Source organism: Drosophila elegans, unplaced genomic scaffold (assembly GCF_018152505.1).
Source record: "Drosophila elegans isolate 14027-0461.03 unplaced genomic scaffold, ASM1815250v1 contig_149, whole genome shotgun sequence".
Lineage (NCBI taxonomy): Eukaryota > Metazoa > Arthropoda > Insecta > Diptera > Drosophilidae > Drosophila > Drosophila elegans.
Genome location: NW_024545513.1, coordinates 10,897,085 through 10,913,037, shown reverse-complemented (window position 1 = coordinate 10,913,037; position 15,953 = coordinate 10,897,085). Strand labels below are relative to the sequence as shown.

The 15,953-nt window shown below is 41.7% G+C and overlaps 1 protein-coding gene and 1 long non-coding RNA gene across 8 annotated transcripts in view; one reads left to right on the top strand and one right to left on the bottom strand.

The window, feature by feature from the left end:
- The window catches only part of LOC121467975, a 158,304-nt gene that overhangs the window by 57,205 nt on the left and 85,146 nt on the right, over positions 1-15,953 (top strand). The window lies entirely within an intron of this gene.
- The window catches only part of LOC108137111 (optomotor-blind protein), a 65,873-nt gene that overhangs the window by 8,198 nt on the left and 41,722 nt on the right, over positions 1-15,953 (bottom strand). For all 6 annotated transcript variants that reach the window (XM_017258636.2, XM_041710808.1, XM_017258637.2 and 3 more), the window contains exon 5: positions 58-204. In XM_017258636.2, the coding sequence (XP_017114125.1) occupies positions 58-204 (147 nt within the window). The remainder of the gene's footprint in view (positions 1-57; positions 205-15,953) is intronic.

Here is a 15,953-nt window from a genome sequence, read left to right as displayed (position 1 = left end):
TCAATTAATAGGCAATGACAATGACTGGTCATTCAGCACTCAGCACTCGGCACTCACCTTCTCATTTTGATATGCAGTGACGGCGATGAACTCGGTCTCCTTGAAGACGTACGTGCGAAACGTGGAGTACGGCAGCTTCAGGATGTCATTGGCTCGCACCAGGTGGAAACGCGGCTGGTACTTGTGCATCGAGTTCAGGATCGTCTGCGGGCGGGGAAAATAAAAATAGATGCAAATGGGGGGATTAGTGGAGTATTGTAAGGCGGCCATGGTTAGTTCGTTTCGACCAACCGGGGGAAAACAAAAACGAGAGACCAAGGAACGGCGCAAAGAATTCACAAAACTCTGAACGACAGAAAGCTTCACACAGCACAGGCACACTGAGAAAAATATAGGCACACAAACACACCTAAATATAGGGACTTTTCACATGGAAAATAAACAATTGTTTTTACAGAGCAATATTCCCTGAAAATACCAAATTAAAAAAAAGAAAAACACAAAAGAGAAACACCCAACTAAATAGTCAAATATATAAAAAATCTAAAATATATCTTTATTTAGATTATGATCTATATCAAATTAAGAATTAGGATTATTTGTTTATTTTTAACGATCATTTTGATTATTGATGATGAACAATGTTGGCTTTGCCATGAAAAACATATTTTGTTTAGCTTTGTACTTCCTTTTGAATTATAATATAGCCTTTAAATTTACAATGTTTCTCTCCGAAAACATCAAGCTTTTCTCACTGTGCAGTTACCGTAAATTCGCCTAGGTGAGGGACCCCAAAATATACGGCGACATTGCTGACGATTTGCTGGCGTCGTCGTCGCCGTTCACTTTACACGCCAGCAACATTGGCGACGACGGCGGCAACATTTGCAACATTTGTGCAAAACAGCCAGCCAAACGACCACCCACCAAAAGGCACGAGAAAATCGAGGAGTATATATATGTATGAGGAACATACATACTATAATACTATGGACGGTATAGAATGGAAGCAAAGAACTTCGTTCTGCGAGGGAGCCCTTCTTGCCAATACAAAGTTGATGTCATAAAATATGAATTTGTCGGCGGCGGAAAAAAGGCTGACAGGGATAGAGAGAGAGAGAGAGCGAGAGAGAGAAAAAGAGAGAAAGAGAGAGAGAGAAAGACCCCCCAAGCAAGCTGCAATATCCCTCTGTATAAATTGCCCAATCCATTTCGATACGTTTCGATCCGTTGTTGCAGAAAGGAACACCTTTTTAATTACCATAACTCGTCGGCTCGACTTCGATTAAGCGACAAACAGGCCTAGTAAAACCTGGACAAGTTGCTGCTGTGTCTGTTGTTGTTGTTGCTGTGTTGCTGCTGCGTGTAGAGACCCCACAAGCAGCACCCGTCGCCATTTTGTTCGTGTAATTTGGAATGAAAAAAAAAAACAACGAAAAAAAAAAGAAGAAAAAAAACTTTTGGTTGTTGCTACAACGAACGAGCGAGGCAAGGAGACAAAGAGAGCAAACAAAGCGAGACAGCCCACAATGTGTATCTCATAGTACGAGTATCTCGTATCTTGTATCTGCGCCGGATTCGCACGCCTCTCGCCAAAAGCCAGAGTCAGAGCCAAAGTCAGAGCCAAAACCAAACCAAAACCACCAGACTATCAGACCACCAATGGCGACTCGGGCCCAAAGAAACGAAGGTGTGACTAATGCGATGGGGAGGCGGTTCAAAGATGAATCAGTATCAGTGCCCGATGGGACTGCATCGATGTACGGAAAGTTGGGATATGACTTCATTTTGCACCACGACAGTGGGCACTGAATATCAACATTTTGTACAAAAGTTTAATGAATTGTTGAACGCAATGATGAGTACATAGTAAATACCAGCTATGAGTAAGCGGAAAAATAAGATATCACCTATTTGGAACAGAGACTACATGAATGAGTCCTTTGGAAATACTAAACATAGCTAACCAAATAACACTTTTATGTGATCAAATCTCTGAATTTTAGATTAACATTGAAGTAATAATTGTTCTTAATAACGAATAAGTACCAAACGAATATTTAATTCGACAAACAGTCTTTTATAAATTTTTAATTACTCAATAGAAAATATAATTAAGAGGTTCACGATATTGAAAATATGAGTACCTTTGTAGATATATGAATATAATTATACCACAAAATATCAATAATAGTATTTAGAAAATAAAGTTTAAAGTCAATAATTTGAAAAATATATTAATTAATACATTAATATATATATATATTTTTTTTTTTTTTCTAATGAGTGTCGTATGTGTTTCAAAGCACTCATTTTAAATTGATTGTAACTGAGAGTACCATATACAATATTAGTTTATTGGAAAAAATAAAAATGAAAATCATGAAAATCAAAAATTGATGGTATTTCCCAGTCGATCCAATCGAATCAGATATGAGCCCCCTCCATGGGCATTGAAAAACGGCGCATTCAATCGAACACTTCACTTCAGAGCCGAAAAAGACCGAAAAAACGAAGGCACAAAAGGCCAAACAAAATGCCAACAAAGAGCTGATTAATTGCCCCGCCATTTTGAACTAAACGCTTTTGCTCCACCCGCTTTTATTTTTGAGCCCCCGGAAAATCGCCAATCAGCCAAGCTGGAAAGCCTTTTAAAGGCAAACACTTTATGGCCGGGCGATCATCCATCAAACTCGAACCGAAAGTCGAAATAAACAGAAAAAAACAAACAAAAAAAGAGTAAAGAGGCAACACAAGTCCATAAATCGCGGGCAAAACGCGTCGTCGTCGTCTACTTAAAACGTCATTTGCTAATTTGCTTTAAATTTATTGACACATAAATTCATTTCAGCAATCATCATAATTACGCCGCTAGTGTAGATGTTTGCATATGTGTGTGTGTGTGTGTGTGTCTAGAATTTATTGATAAAACAATTTGCATTATTACGTTAATTTTTCATTGGCCTGCCATGCACGGTGCACAAGGCGCAAAATTGTCATTTAAAATGTCATTTTGGTCACTGAGTTTTGTGCGCCGAGCTTGAATTGCGATTTAAATGAAAATAACCGTGAAGATAGCCATAAAAATATAAGCATGCGATGCAGTTTGTTCTCTGCTCTGCACTTTTTTCTTTTTTTTTTTATTCCAAATGGGCATAAACAAGTCTAATTAGACATGAAGTGCGATTGTCGTCACTCAAACAGGCAGCAACCAGATTGCTGATGTTGCTGCTGGGCTTTCTGCTGCTGCTGCTAGTGCTGTTGTCGTGATTGTATTTGCTGATTGAATTGATTGGCGAACAAAAACCCAAGGCAATTATGCATCAAATATTGTCTAGATTTTTAGCACATATATGATTGCACTTGCGCATTGCATCACGTAGATATTGCATGTTGCATGTTGCTGGTGGTGCTGCTGTTGCTTGCAGTTTGCAGTGTCAAGTTTTGTATTGACAAAGTACAATCCAATCCGTGAAGCAGTTAATCACTCTATATATCGCCCGGGTGACAAACTGATTGAGCCGCCGGCGGTCAATACCAAAAATGGTGCGACAATTTCATGTTGCCTTTGGTGTTGCTGCTGTTGCTGCCGTGTTGCTGTTGCTACGTGTTGCTGCTCGCTGGTTGCTCGTTGCTTGCTGCTCGTTGCTGGCTGCATCTGCACCCAGCTTGAGCTTCTGTTGTTGCTGCTGCTGTGTGCCTCGATGTTGCTCCTTCCCCCGCCAGCAACACGTTTGTTTTGGGCTTTTGCGTGTTGATTGCTTAAAGGTAAAATCACTGTTGCTGCCGGCTGATTGCTGTTGTTGCTGTTACTGCTGTTGCTGCTGCTGCTGCTGTTGCTGTTGCACACTCATTGTTGGCATATTATCACATAATTTAACTGATGATGGCACTGCTGTCGTTGTTGCCTTGTGTGATTGCTGTCGCCGAGTTGTTGCAGTTGTTGCTGTTGCTTTTTCTGTTGTTGCTGCTGCAGCTTGTGTTGCTGGTGTTGCTGGCGTGCTGGGTTAATTGAATGATCATTCACACTTTGATTCCATTTGGCATGTAACCAGCGAGTTAACGGTGATCGCCAGTTAGATTGAATTGACTCTCCAACTCAGTGGAAAGTTCAGAAAAGCTAGCAAAAATAGCAAAATAAAAATAGCAAAAAAATAGCAAAAATAGAGGAACTCAGGCAAAAGGTGATCGTGAGTGAATGTCAGCAACTCTGCAAGTAAGTTTCTTTTGGCAAACAAAAAATACTGAGAGATCGTGTGAAGAAGATCGATGCCAAATTGAAATTGGCATCAAGTGATCAAGAAAATGTTTTATTTTTTTCGTTTGTTTTTTTTTTTGTTTTTGCTTAGCGTTTGAACAACTGATGGCTTGATTGGTTGATCGGATGATCGGATGATCGCTTGATCCCACTGATCATTGGTTCAATGATCTCGCACGATCGCGAGTTCTAAGGCACCGGCTTTCGGGGCCAAATGACAATGATAAACTCTCTCAATGATCATCTCCGGACTCAATTAGGCAACACAACCATTTTCGGCTACCTGTTGACCAATTATGGGCATAATTGAAGCGCCTCTGATGATGACTAAGCCAAAGAGCCCGAGTCGAGTCGAGTTGAGTCGTTTATTTTATTAAGCTGTATTAAGTATTAAAGCGATATGCATATTGAGCGATCTATACCATAAATATCAACACGAAACTCTGATCCAAAGCCGGAGAGCCCCATGTCTTAATTAAGCCCGCGGATCAGGTAGACCAAGAAAAAAAAAAGAGTAGAGTAGAGTAGAGATCCCCCGACGGGGGCCCACCATGCTGCCACATATTAATCTGTAAATTATGCATAATTTTAATGCCCCCAAAAGAGAAACAAAAAAAAAACAACGACAACGAAGGAGCTAAACAAACAGCCACCCAAGTCTAAAATCTCTTTTGCCATGGACATGTCAAAACTCTCACGATGCAGCTGCCAATCGAATCGAATTGAATTCGAATCCGAATACGAATACGAATCCGAAATACGGTGACCAAGTCAAAATTTATTTAAAATTTATAACAATTCTTTTTGGGCTGCCTTATCGGCCGGTGGTCGTTCGTTTGTTTTTTTTTTTTTTTTTTCCCTGGGGAGGGGGAAAAATGTTAATTAAACGGATTTACATTTTAATGACAACACGAAGCGAAGGCCACAAGAGCCCCCCGAAATGAAACCGATTGAGATACAGAAAGACAGCAAGAGCTGTATGTGGTTGGAGGGGTCCACTTGAAAAGCTCCAGCAAACTGCAGCCAATTGCAAATTTGCTAAGCAAAATGGGCGGCGTTTGGGGGCCAGACAAAACCAAGAAAATAAAAACGAAAAAAGCAACCCAACATTCGATATTCAATGAAATCGCAGCAGCAGCTGCCTAATGATGCCTTTGCCTGTCCACTGCGGTGGTTTTTCTTTTTCTTTTTTTCTTTTTTTTTTGTATGCAAATCGATCGTGCCTGGTCCTCTAGAAAATATCCACCCCCTCTCCAAAAAAAAAAAAAAAAAAAAAACAACAGTCACAGTCGATTGGCCGGGAGCTGAAAGCAAATGCCCAGCTTAAAAGCCAACTCGGAACATGAGTTCTGGCACCCAGTGGCTGCGGTTGGATGCGGCCCATTGATCCCCACCAGTCTCGATAGCCACGGGTTATCGATAGACGACGGTCGTGGTCGAATCGCGAAGTCAAGCAGAAAGTCGAGGTGGCCTAACATCATTTCATTATTAAGATTACGCGAAAATGGGTTTACCGTGATACAAAGTAACTTACTTTAAAAAGAGATATAATTTTGATTATTTCGATAAGTCTGATAACCGATTATAAGAAAAATTATTGAAGTATGCACACCTACCATAATTTCAACTTTATTTTAAAGATGTATAAAGTCGATAAAGTCGGCTAGAATAAAAATGAAGCATGTTTATTTTAAAGCCTTTAAATGAAATATGAAGTATTGATCTCAAACGTAGGAATTTAAAGCCAAAAATATTAAATAAGTTCAAATTATAGGTTTTCGAAATGAAATATAAAATATTGATGCCGAGCGTAGGAAATAAAATCAATTGTAAGACATATTATACAACTCTAAATTATTTTTATTATAATGGTGTTTATAACAGATCAATAAAGTCTAACTAGATACTATTAGTTCTAGAAGTAGTCAGTTCAAAGAAACTTCCACGCCTAATTAATCCCGAAACAAAGCTGAAAAGCCATAACTTATCGTTAAGTAATCGATTTGCAAAACCTGCACTTGGCCAATAACCAATTCAAGCAGTTTAGATCATAAAAAACACTCCCTCAATGGACGTTAATCGCTTTGTAATACCCTGTGGACGGTCGTGTGCTTAATTAATAATCGTTTTGTACACCCGCCACCCACATAAAGCGCAAACACCTAGGCCAACTATCGATGATTATTTATCGCTTTTGCATTTTCCATTGCAACCACACCCCACCCCCTCTCGATGGTCGGGAAGTCTAGTCTTCTAGGCGGGCCATAAATTTGCAACTGGTCACAGAGGCTTTCCATGTGAAGTCCGCCGCCACTGCCTGTTTTATAAATGAGCCCAGTTATGGAGAGCTCGGCGGGCCATAGATAAAAACTAAAGCAAGAGGATCGGATCGGTTCGGATCGGTTGGTATGGGAACCGTATTGAAAGAGCTACCGATCCCGATCCTGAACTAAACCGAACCGAACCCCCCCTTTCGACTAGACTATCAGCGAATGACAAATATTTCAAATGATTTCAACACTTTGCCGATGCCGCTCGATGATTTGCGTTTTATTGCAGCTAATAAATTGAATGGCGACCCACCACTGTGAAAGATCGGGGGATTCAGGGGCATGGGGGGATCGGAGTGCCAGAGGATCGGGGAAACTATTTTGCGGCGATAAGAAGGAGTAGCAACAACAGTAGTGTTGCATGCAACATGCAACTGGCCATTCGGCGCATGCGTGTGTGCATTTCAATGCAACACTGATAAAGGTGTTCAACGCTCGATGACATTAGCACCATCCAAAATGCCGCAGAAACCCCTCTTTATAAATGTATATATATATATATATATACATATATATATATATATATTGGTAGTAGTGGACTACCTTTAAAAACCCCCACCCTCCCCGCTATCTCCCTACCTTTCCACTTTTTAGACCCGCATCGCTCTTTTGCCATATTTGTCGGCGCCTTTTGTTCTTCTTTATTAAAAAGGCGAATAATCATAATAAAGAACCAACAACTCGCGACGTTGTCGTTGTCGTTGTCGTTCAAGTTGTTGTCGTCCATTTAGCCACTGAGTTTTGGCTGAGCAGCCGCTTTGGGAAGCGGGTTTTTCAGTCGCATCTTCTTTCGATTTGGGTTTCGTCGGGTTTTGGGACTCTCTGGCCCTGGAGTTCTGTATTCTGTGCCTCTGTACTCTGTAGTCGGTAGACTGTAGTCTGTAGTCTGTATTTGTGGGTTTTGGGTTCCAGTTCAGCCGCTCGTTCGGTAGCCGCTAGACTTGGACATTAATCGATAACACTTGAGTATTTTTTCATGTTCCGCAGGCGAGCCATTAAGCGATTGTCCACCAAAGTTGTTCGCTTAGGCAAATAACCTGTGTGTGTTGGTGTTGCGATTGGTGTTGCTGTTTACCTTAAGTAGTTCAGCTGCTCTTCGAAGATCGCCGATCTACCTGGATTACTATCTGAAGTATAGGAAAAGAGGAGTCGGGGGTATTTCAGGAGTTGGGAATTGGGAATCCATCAATGGGAATTTTGGGGGCCACTCTTGTTTAATTTAAGAGTAAAATCACTTTGCTATACCACTTTGAATTATTTTGTTCATTTTTGTAGTACCCATTGCAGATGTTTCTTTAATATAAAAAGTTTATCGCAATTGATTACTTTTGAATTTTGAATTTTGTTTTGTGGATTATAATTAATATTTTTTGTATCCTTTTCTGATAAGGTTCGCTTGTTATCTAAAATTACTAAAAACCTTTAAATTAATTTTTTATTCTTATCATTAATGGTTTACTGTTCCTTTATTTTAATATAAATCAATTTAATTTATCAAAAAAGTTTCTGGTAACAAAATAATTTTGCTTTAATGTTTAACTTTATTTTGCCATGTGTTTGTACTTTTTTTTCGATTTTTTCAGTTGTGTTCAAAAAATGTCATCTATCTGACTGCAGCACATTGTTTTGACTGATCATTTCTTTTTTAGAGGTTCCAAGAATTTAAAATTACCAATACTTTATATATTTCGATTGTAACCAAAGCTCTTCTGGCGTTCTCCCTGTTGTCCTTCCCTTCTGTCAGCTGGCTTAATGAAATTCAACTGGAAGCGTTAATGAATATACCAGGTTGGGACACCAGTCCCTATCCCATATCCTCGACTGGGATCTGATCTCACTTCCCTCCTTCCGAAAACTCGGCAATTACTAAAAGACAAATTTATTTGCACGCATGCAGAAGAGTTGTGTGCGATGCGATGCGATGCGGTGCGATGCGATGCGGGCTTGGCTTTTGGATCTTGGGATTGGTCATTCAGAGTGGGTACTGGTGGGGATTGGGATGCGGACTGAGAGTCAGGCTACTGTTCGACAAGTGTTAAGCATAATGCAGACACACACTCTGATGGCGGCGAATATGGATGGGGAATATAGAGATGGAGATGGAGACGGAGTTGGAGAGGATCTGGACTTTAATTGAAGTGCGGACCGACTCGCATCATTGACATTAAGTGTCGATAAATTAAGCATACGCAATGTTCGCCTCGCGTTTTTATGAATGGGAAGCCGAAGCGGGAGAAGCTGAGAAAAAAATGTGAAAGGTTCCTCCACACAGACTCTCGACCGCCCCGACTGCGGCATAAATTGCCGATAATTTACTGTATATAAAAATCAACACAAAACATTTTATGTTAATGAAAATAAAAGCGCAGACGAGCGGTTGAAGGGAGGTGAAAGCCAGGGGAGCAGAACTAAAGCCCAAACTGGAACTGCGACTGAAACAGAAACAGAAACATAAACTGGGACTGGAACTGGAACTAAGCGGAGATGGCAAATACAGTAGCCGGGTCAGATAGCCCAGATATCTAGGCAATTAATGGGCTGCGCAGGTCCGACTAATGAGCCGCATTTATACCCCGAGTGTTTGAATTTATACCAAGTCCGTAGTGGGAGCTCAGTTTTTGGGTTCCTAATTTGCCAATCGATATTCGTGTTTTTTTTTTTTTTTTTGTTTTTGGCCACGCCATCGAAAGTGTCGACTGACTGGCTGACTGACTGACTGACCCAGAGATGATCCAAAGATCGAACGAACCATTGAACCAAGCGATCTTTTGATGACAGCCGCTATCTTATCAGAGCCCAACAGTGAGGCAGCGGAGCATTAAAATTGTTTTATAACTTAATTACTGGCAGCCGGACATCAGTCAGTCATCTTAGCTATGCCCTCTCCCCCTCTTTTACAAATCGTCACTTGTTTGATATTCAAAAACCCAAATTGTGGCGTTGTGTATTCTTTTGTTTTAATGAATGAAAAACAAATAGAAACAAAACAAAAAAGAAAAAAAACGGAATGGAAATGAGCCTGATAATGGATCAGCGCAGCGTGTGTGTGGGCAGGGTTTTCATTTAGAGTTTTCAGAGTGTTTTCAGTGGGTATTCAGTGTGTGTTCTCGAAATCCCACAGTGCCACACGCTGTGAGACCTGCTTTTATGGCCTCACACGCTACCCGAAAACTCATTGGCGGAGTTGGCTAGTTCAGAACAGAACTGAAAAGATCACAGACACCACTGGCTGCTATTTGAGTTTCTTGCTTAATTAAGAAAAAGGAAAAGACCAAGACAAGCGTGTCGAAGAAGAGCGGGATATAAAAATTAATTAGCAGACCCGAAATCAAATGCATGAAACTTTAAGAAAAAACAAAACAAAAAGAGAACAAGTCGTTCACTGTTAAATCGAGAAAATTCTGAAACTGATTTATTTGACATATTTTAAAATTGCATACCTTGATATCCCGTTCACTGGTATAACTTTAACAATTAAGCCGCCTTCCCCAATTACAAATTCATTGAACATTTATTGCTGAGAAAGGTAGCACACGGAAATATTATTAAACTGATAGATTAGATATTTTACACTCCATAGCAGAAGCGTTTCCTCGCCTTCAAAGGGCCCCAAAACGGAATATGTATTTTTAATTAACGCTTTTTTAGAGGTCATAAACGTTTTCAGAAGGCAAGGTGCGCTATACAATCACCCCGAAAATGGGTCCAATAAAAACCAATTCCTTCTCAGCGTTTATTTGTCGCTTCTTGGGGCTAATCGAGAAATTAAGTGTAAAATTATGTTAATCAGCGCACACACCGCGCCCCTCTGCGTTGATTGAGGAAATTGTTCATTCCCATTGGTCTCCCCGCACCAATTTGGCAGCTAATCAGTTGCAACGGAAATGGAAATCCCCCCGAAAATCGACAAGAAACGGCAAACGGCAAAGTGGAGAAAATGAATACGAGGTATGGTCGTTTAAGGTAGTAGGTCGACGTCTACTGACTACTGCCCACAATTTCCGTGCTCCCACAGCAGCGACCTATGCTAATGAGGGTGGTCATAGTTGATTCCCTGGGCAAAAGAAAGTCAACCGATCGAGGCAACAAAATCAAAACTTAGAAATTAATTTCAATTTTATAAGCGAAGAGGTGAGCGTGGCGATGGTGATGATGGTGGTGGTGGTGGAAAAAAAGGTAGAGCATCCTCATGAAGGCCATAAAAATGTGCGTTAATAACATTGCCGCCAAAGTGAAGTTGGCAATAAAATGGCAGATTCATGTGACGATGGCGATGACGATGACGATACCGATGAGAGGACGCTTCACGACGACGATGATGATGATGATGATGACGATGACGATGATGGCAATGGCGCTGCTACCGACGCGTTTCGGTGGGAAATACGATGGCCTATGCCAAGTACATATCGATCCCAGGCCGGGGCATAAAAATTTACGTCCCATAAATATCCACACAAGGCTGCTGATGCTGCTACTTTTGCTGCCTCGGATGTTGCAGATTCGCATTTATGCGTTTAATGATAAAGAAGAATGGGGAATGGACATCGGCTGGCTGGGGAAATTGTGTGGCAATCGGAGCGCCTGCGTAGCGAGCTGCCAGCGGTAGCCACCTTAAGTGCCACATTGCGTTTTTGCTTGGGCCACACAGCCACAGCCGATCTCGTCCTCTCTCTTTCCCGCTTGCGGCGATTCGCGACCGGTGGTCCACGACAGCCGCCACAAAACGGCAAACGAGCCGCGATAAGGCGCCCAAAGTGCGGGCCACCGCTGGGGCCAAAGCCAGCGAGTATACGGAATATCCATTGTTGTACACGCTGGTACTGTCTAAGTGGCGCCCAACGTGGGGCCTTCAAGTGACACAAATTAGGACTGCAATTGCAAACATGAGTGTGGCCTAAACAGTTGAGTTCGCTTGCGTGAAAGACTTAAGACAAATACAAAATTGTTCAATTAGGCGGCAGGTTGGATTTTAAAATAAACTAAATCCCACTGCACTTAGGAAATCACTTAGTTGCACAAAATAAATCAAAGCACTAAAGTTATGCCAATAAAGCCCAAAACTTATTTAATTTGCCAGCATATTGGGCTCGAACTTTTGTCTCTATAGCTTATACTGTTTAAAAGAAATCGTTCATACGTTTATAATACTCGTAAATCTGCACCTAGTCCACCAAAGCACAAAAGTGGCGCCCAACGTGGCAATTAAATTCAATTTTTGTAAATAAGTAATTACTGTTTATATTAAGAAATTAATTAAGAAATTACTGTTTTAATTACTATTAAAAGTCCGATTTTTATATTCCTGACATCAGTATTTTCTTAAAGTACTCTATGCCCTACAATTATAAGCTAGGTCATAAGTATTTCAACATTTTCGGAAAATACCTTCAAATTAGAAGTTAAACTACCTTAACCTATCAAATACCCCTTTTCGGTAGCTTTAGGAATTGGGTTAGCTTGTGCGTGCGCCTTCTTGAAGCTGCAACATCCAAACCCGTTAGCTGAAAATCCGCAGTGAGAACGACCTTGTCACGTTTTTTTTTTTCTTTTTTCTGCAGTCGGTACGTTTGTGCCTAATTAACAAGTTGGCATTTGGCGTCAGTCAGCAGGCAGCACGCCCAACAACCACAGCGTCTTAGCATCCAGCATTCAACATCCTCATGCAAAGCAGGAAGGAAGGGGTCGGCAGGCAGACAGGCAGGAAGGCACAACAGAACTATACTCTACCGATGTGATGTGATGTTGCCCCCGAAAGCTTGTTACAGGACGGCGGCTTGGCCGGCGCCTGTTTTGCCGCCGTCGCGTCGCCTCGTCCCAAGATGAATGTGTGTCGTTGTCAGGCCTTGTATTTTGTATGTAATTGGCTTGGTTTGGCTGGGCTCTTGCCTCTTAAATAGATGGCTGGCTGGCGTCACCTGTCGCCCACTGTCCAGCGTCCACTGTACAGTGTACAGTGTTCAGTGCCGGTGCCCGATGCCCGATGCCCAATGCCCAATGCTCAATGCCACTGCCCCCTTGCATTCGGCAACCAAAAAGCCAAAGACATTTGCAAATCTTTTGTTTCCCATGTCCGATCATTTCTCATATAGGCGAGCGGTCTCTCGAGCCGACGACAAGCGAAAACGACGACGACAAAGGAATACCGCAGGCGCCAGCCAGCCCAAAAACAAAAAAAAAAAAAAACAAGAAAAGTAAAACCAAAAAACGTAGCAAATAAAATAAAAGAGGACCAGACAACGATGCAGACGACGACGTTGAGGCCACCAGCGGCCAGTCAAAGTCGGGGATTCAAAAGAGGAGGGGGGCTGAATCTTCAGTTTTTCAGCTGAGCACGAGCTTTTGTGAGCTGAGCGCCACAGGACGACCGACGAACGACAACCGAAGACCGACGACAACAACTTTGGGGCATTGTCTTCGTGGCGGAGGAGGAGCGACATTCAAATCTTAACTCGAAATCAACGGCGACCAGGCCGCCTCTGGACTCTGGGATGCCCGATTCTTGGGCTACTTCAGGCTACTTCTGGCTTCTTCTGGCTTCTTCAGGCTCCTCCAGGCCAAAACAAATTCGAACTGCCAAAATAATAAGCCGCTGGTCCGCTGCATTTTTATGGCGTAGAGACAAATGCGTGGCTCTCTGTCTTCTGAAGGTCGCCACGTTTGCTAACGCCAGTGTTTTTTTTTTCTTTTTTTCTTTTTTTTTTATTTGTTATTTTTTACTTTTTATTCTGCGCTGGTGCTGCCATAAAATTTTTGAAACCAGCTCGGCTCTCTTTCGGAAAGAGATAAGAAATTTTTGCTGAAAACTCGTGCGCCAAAGGAAGCGACAACCGACCGACCAACCGACCGGTTTATATATATATATCGCAGCGAATATATATTGTTGTGGGGGAGGGGGCGGGGGGTACCTTGCTTTGCTGACTGCATAAAATTTGTTTGTGCCTAGGGTCTGGGGGCATACAAATTGGCTTAGGCAGCGTCTTTGACTTTAAGTTGCTGCTTCGGTAGCAGAGCGCAGTTTAGATGGCTATCAGTAAATAGAACACAAATGAAATTCATCGATAGAAATCGAAATCGCATCGGGGGCGGTTAGCCAAATCAAAAAAGGGAAAAGAAAATAAAACCAAAGCAAAGCAAAGGAAGGGCCCCTGTGTTCTTGGGTCTTAACGTTGTCGTGGCGACCATGTGATGGGGTACACATGTTGCTGGCACGACAAAAACAGCAGCAGCAGCAGCAGCAGCCTGAGTTCTGACCTTTTGCCAGCCACCAGACGACAAACTACAAGCCTCGCAACACTTATGTATGAGAAAGGAAGGTGGCTTTTAGGTGGTGTTTTTTTTTCCCAGCTTTTCACGGGGTGGCCTATCAGCGAGCGAGTTGTGGGCGTCGTGAGCAGCGGGTGGCCGCCCCAAATGGCCGCCAGTCAAGAAGAGACAGACAGATAGATAAGTTCAACCGGGGGATGGTGGCCAAGCCGAAGGGCCTGGAGCACATCCAGAAGTTGCCACCAGATGTTGTGGTAGCGGTGTGTTGGCGCCCACACAACAACGCTGGCCAAGAAAATCCCCAATCAGAGTTCAGAGTGAAAGGTTCCATGATCGCAGCTAGAATAGGGAAAACTTGAATAAGGGCTTGAGGGTAACCATTCAGAGCTGTGTGCTATTAGCCAGTACTCTTTGTAGAATATTGGAAGCAATGCTACGTTTCATTAAACAAAACTTGATTTACTGTTCTACATAAGAAAAAAATAAATAAATAATCAAAAAATATTTGTACATCAAAAAGTTGGTAATGTAAAAATAAAAGCTATACAAAGTATTTGAGATCAATATATATATTACACTTTTTCTAAATTTCTGAAATCAAATATTTGTTTAATATGATTTTGTACTCTTCCATAGAAATCATTTACGTTTTTTTTTGTAATAAATGAATGAATGAATGAATGAATGAATGAATGAATGAATTACAGTCCTGTTCAAATTATCCAGTTAACCAGACCTAAAAATCCTGCTTTTGTTTTCAGTCATGATAAACAAATGTATTGGTGTATATTTTCGAAAATCATTTAATTAATTGGCCCAGAGATTCAGATATCATTACGGGTTCTCCTCCATTAAGGGGATTGTGTGTGGCGTTCAAGTAGCAGTGCGCATTAATCCCCAGACACGACTTTAGTCAATTAATCAATAGGGAAGACAGCAGAAGTAGCATCACAACAATAGAAAGCCACTTGAAGCCTTTGGCGACACCACTCGAGCAAACACACTCACACACACGACAACACAAAGCCGCATCTACAAAACAGGGGCAACAAATACAGATGCAGATACATTTACAGATATGTACATCTACAGATACAAATTCAGATCCAGATGAGTGTATAATCTGGCTCTAATGATGTCGAGATGCTAAGATGCCGAGATGCTGAGATGCTAAGATGCTGAGCTGCTGAGCTGCTGCTTCTGCTGATGATGATGATGACAAAAAGCCAAACAAGCCAGCAGCCCGGGGGTCTCACATTTGGGCACCCTACTGTCGACAGCTCCGGAGGGATAAGAGGTCCAAAAGGGGTTAAGTCTTGGCCCGAACCCCGAACACCGAACGCCAAGCGCCGAACCTAAAACTCAGCCTGTCCGCAGCTCATTCTCACATCATTAATTACAAAATTATTGGGTCTCTCTGTGTGCGTTTCGCTTGGGCTTGGGCTTGGGTCAGGTAATATTCGAAATACACACAGGTGGATTGGTTTGGTTTGCTTTGGTTTGGATTCGATTGGATTTTAGCCGCAGGAACTGTAACAGCAAACCAAAACTTGGCCCAAGAGCTAAGCCAAATGTTAATTTTCAAATCTCCGTGGGAACTGGAAATTAGTCGTTAGCACAGATACAGATACTACTACTATATGGATATATACATGTGAAGTGGCTTTGGCTTTGGCTTTGGCTTTGACCTGCGGGCGGCCTACACATATTAGCATTGTTGATTTTGAAATGCTCAGCGAGGTGCTCCAAAGGGCACAACAGATCTCCCGGTAGTTATTGATAAACGAAAATTGGCCACCAGACAGAGTTCGAGATCATCAGAACCACCCGACCATACACACGAAGAAAAACGTCCCATGAAAACATACATTTCAAATAAATCTCGAATGTTTAATAAATGTTGATATACTTTCACAAAACAAAGCCTTAAATTCTGTATAAATAAATAATTTTAAAATTATAAATGTCAGAAGCCATCGATTTGAAAACGTTTAACTTTATTCAAGTCTAACTTAATGTATAATAAATTTTTTCTCTGTAATATTTTAATTACTGAGGCCCCTGCAGACCCGAGCAATTTGCTATACCAGATATTCCCC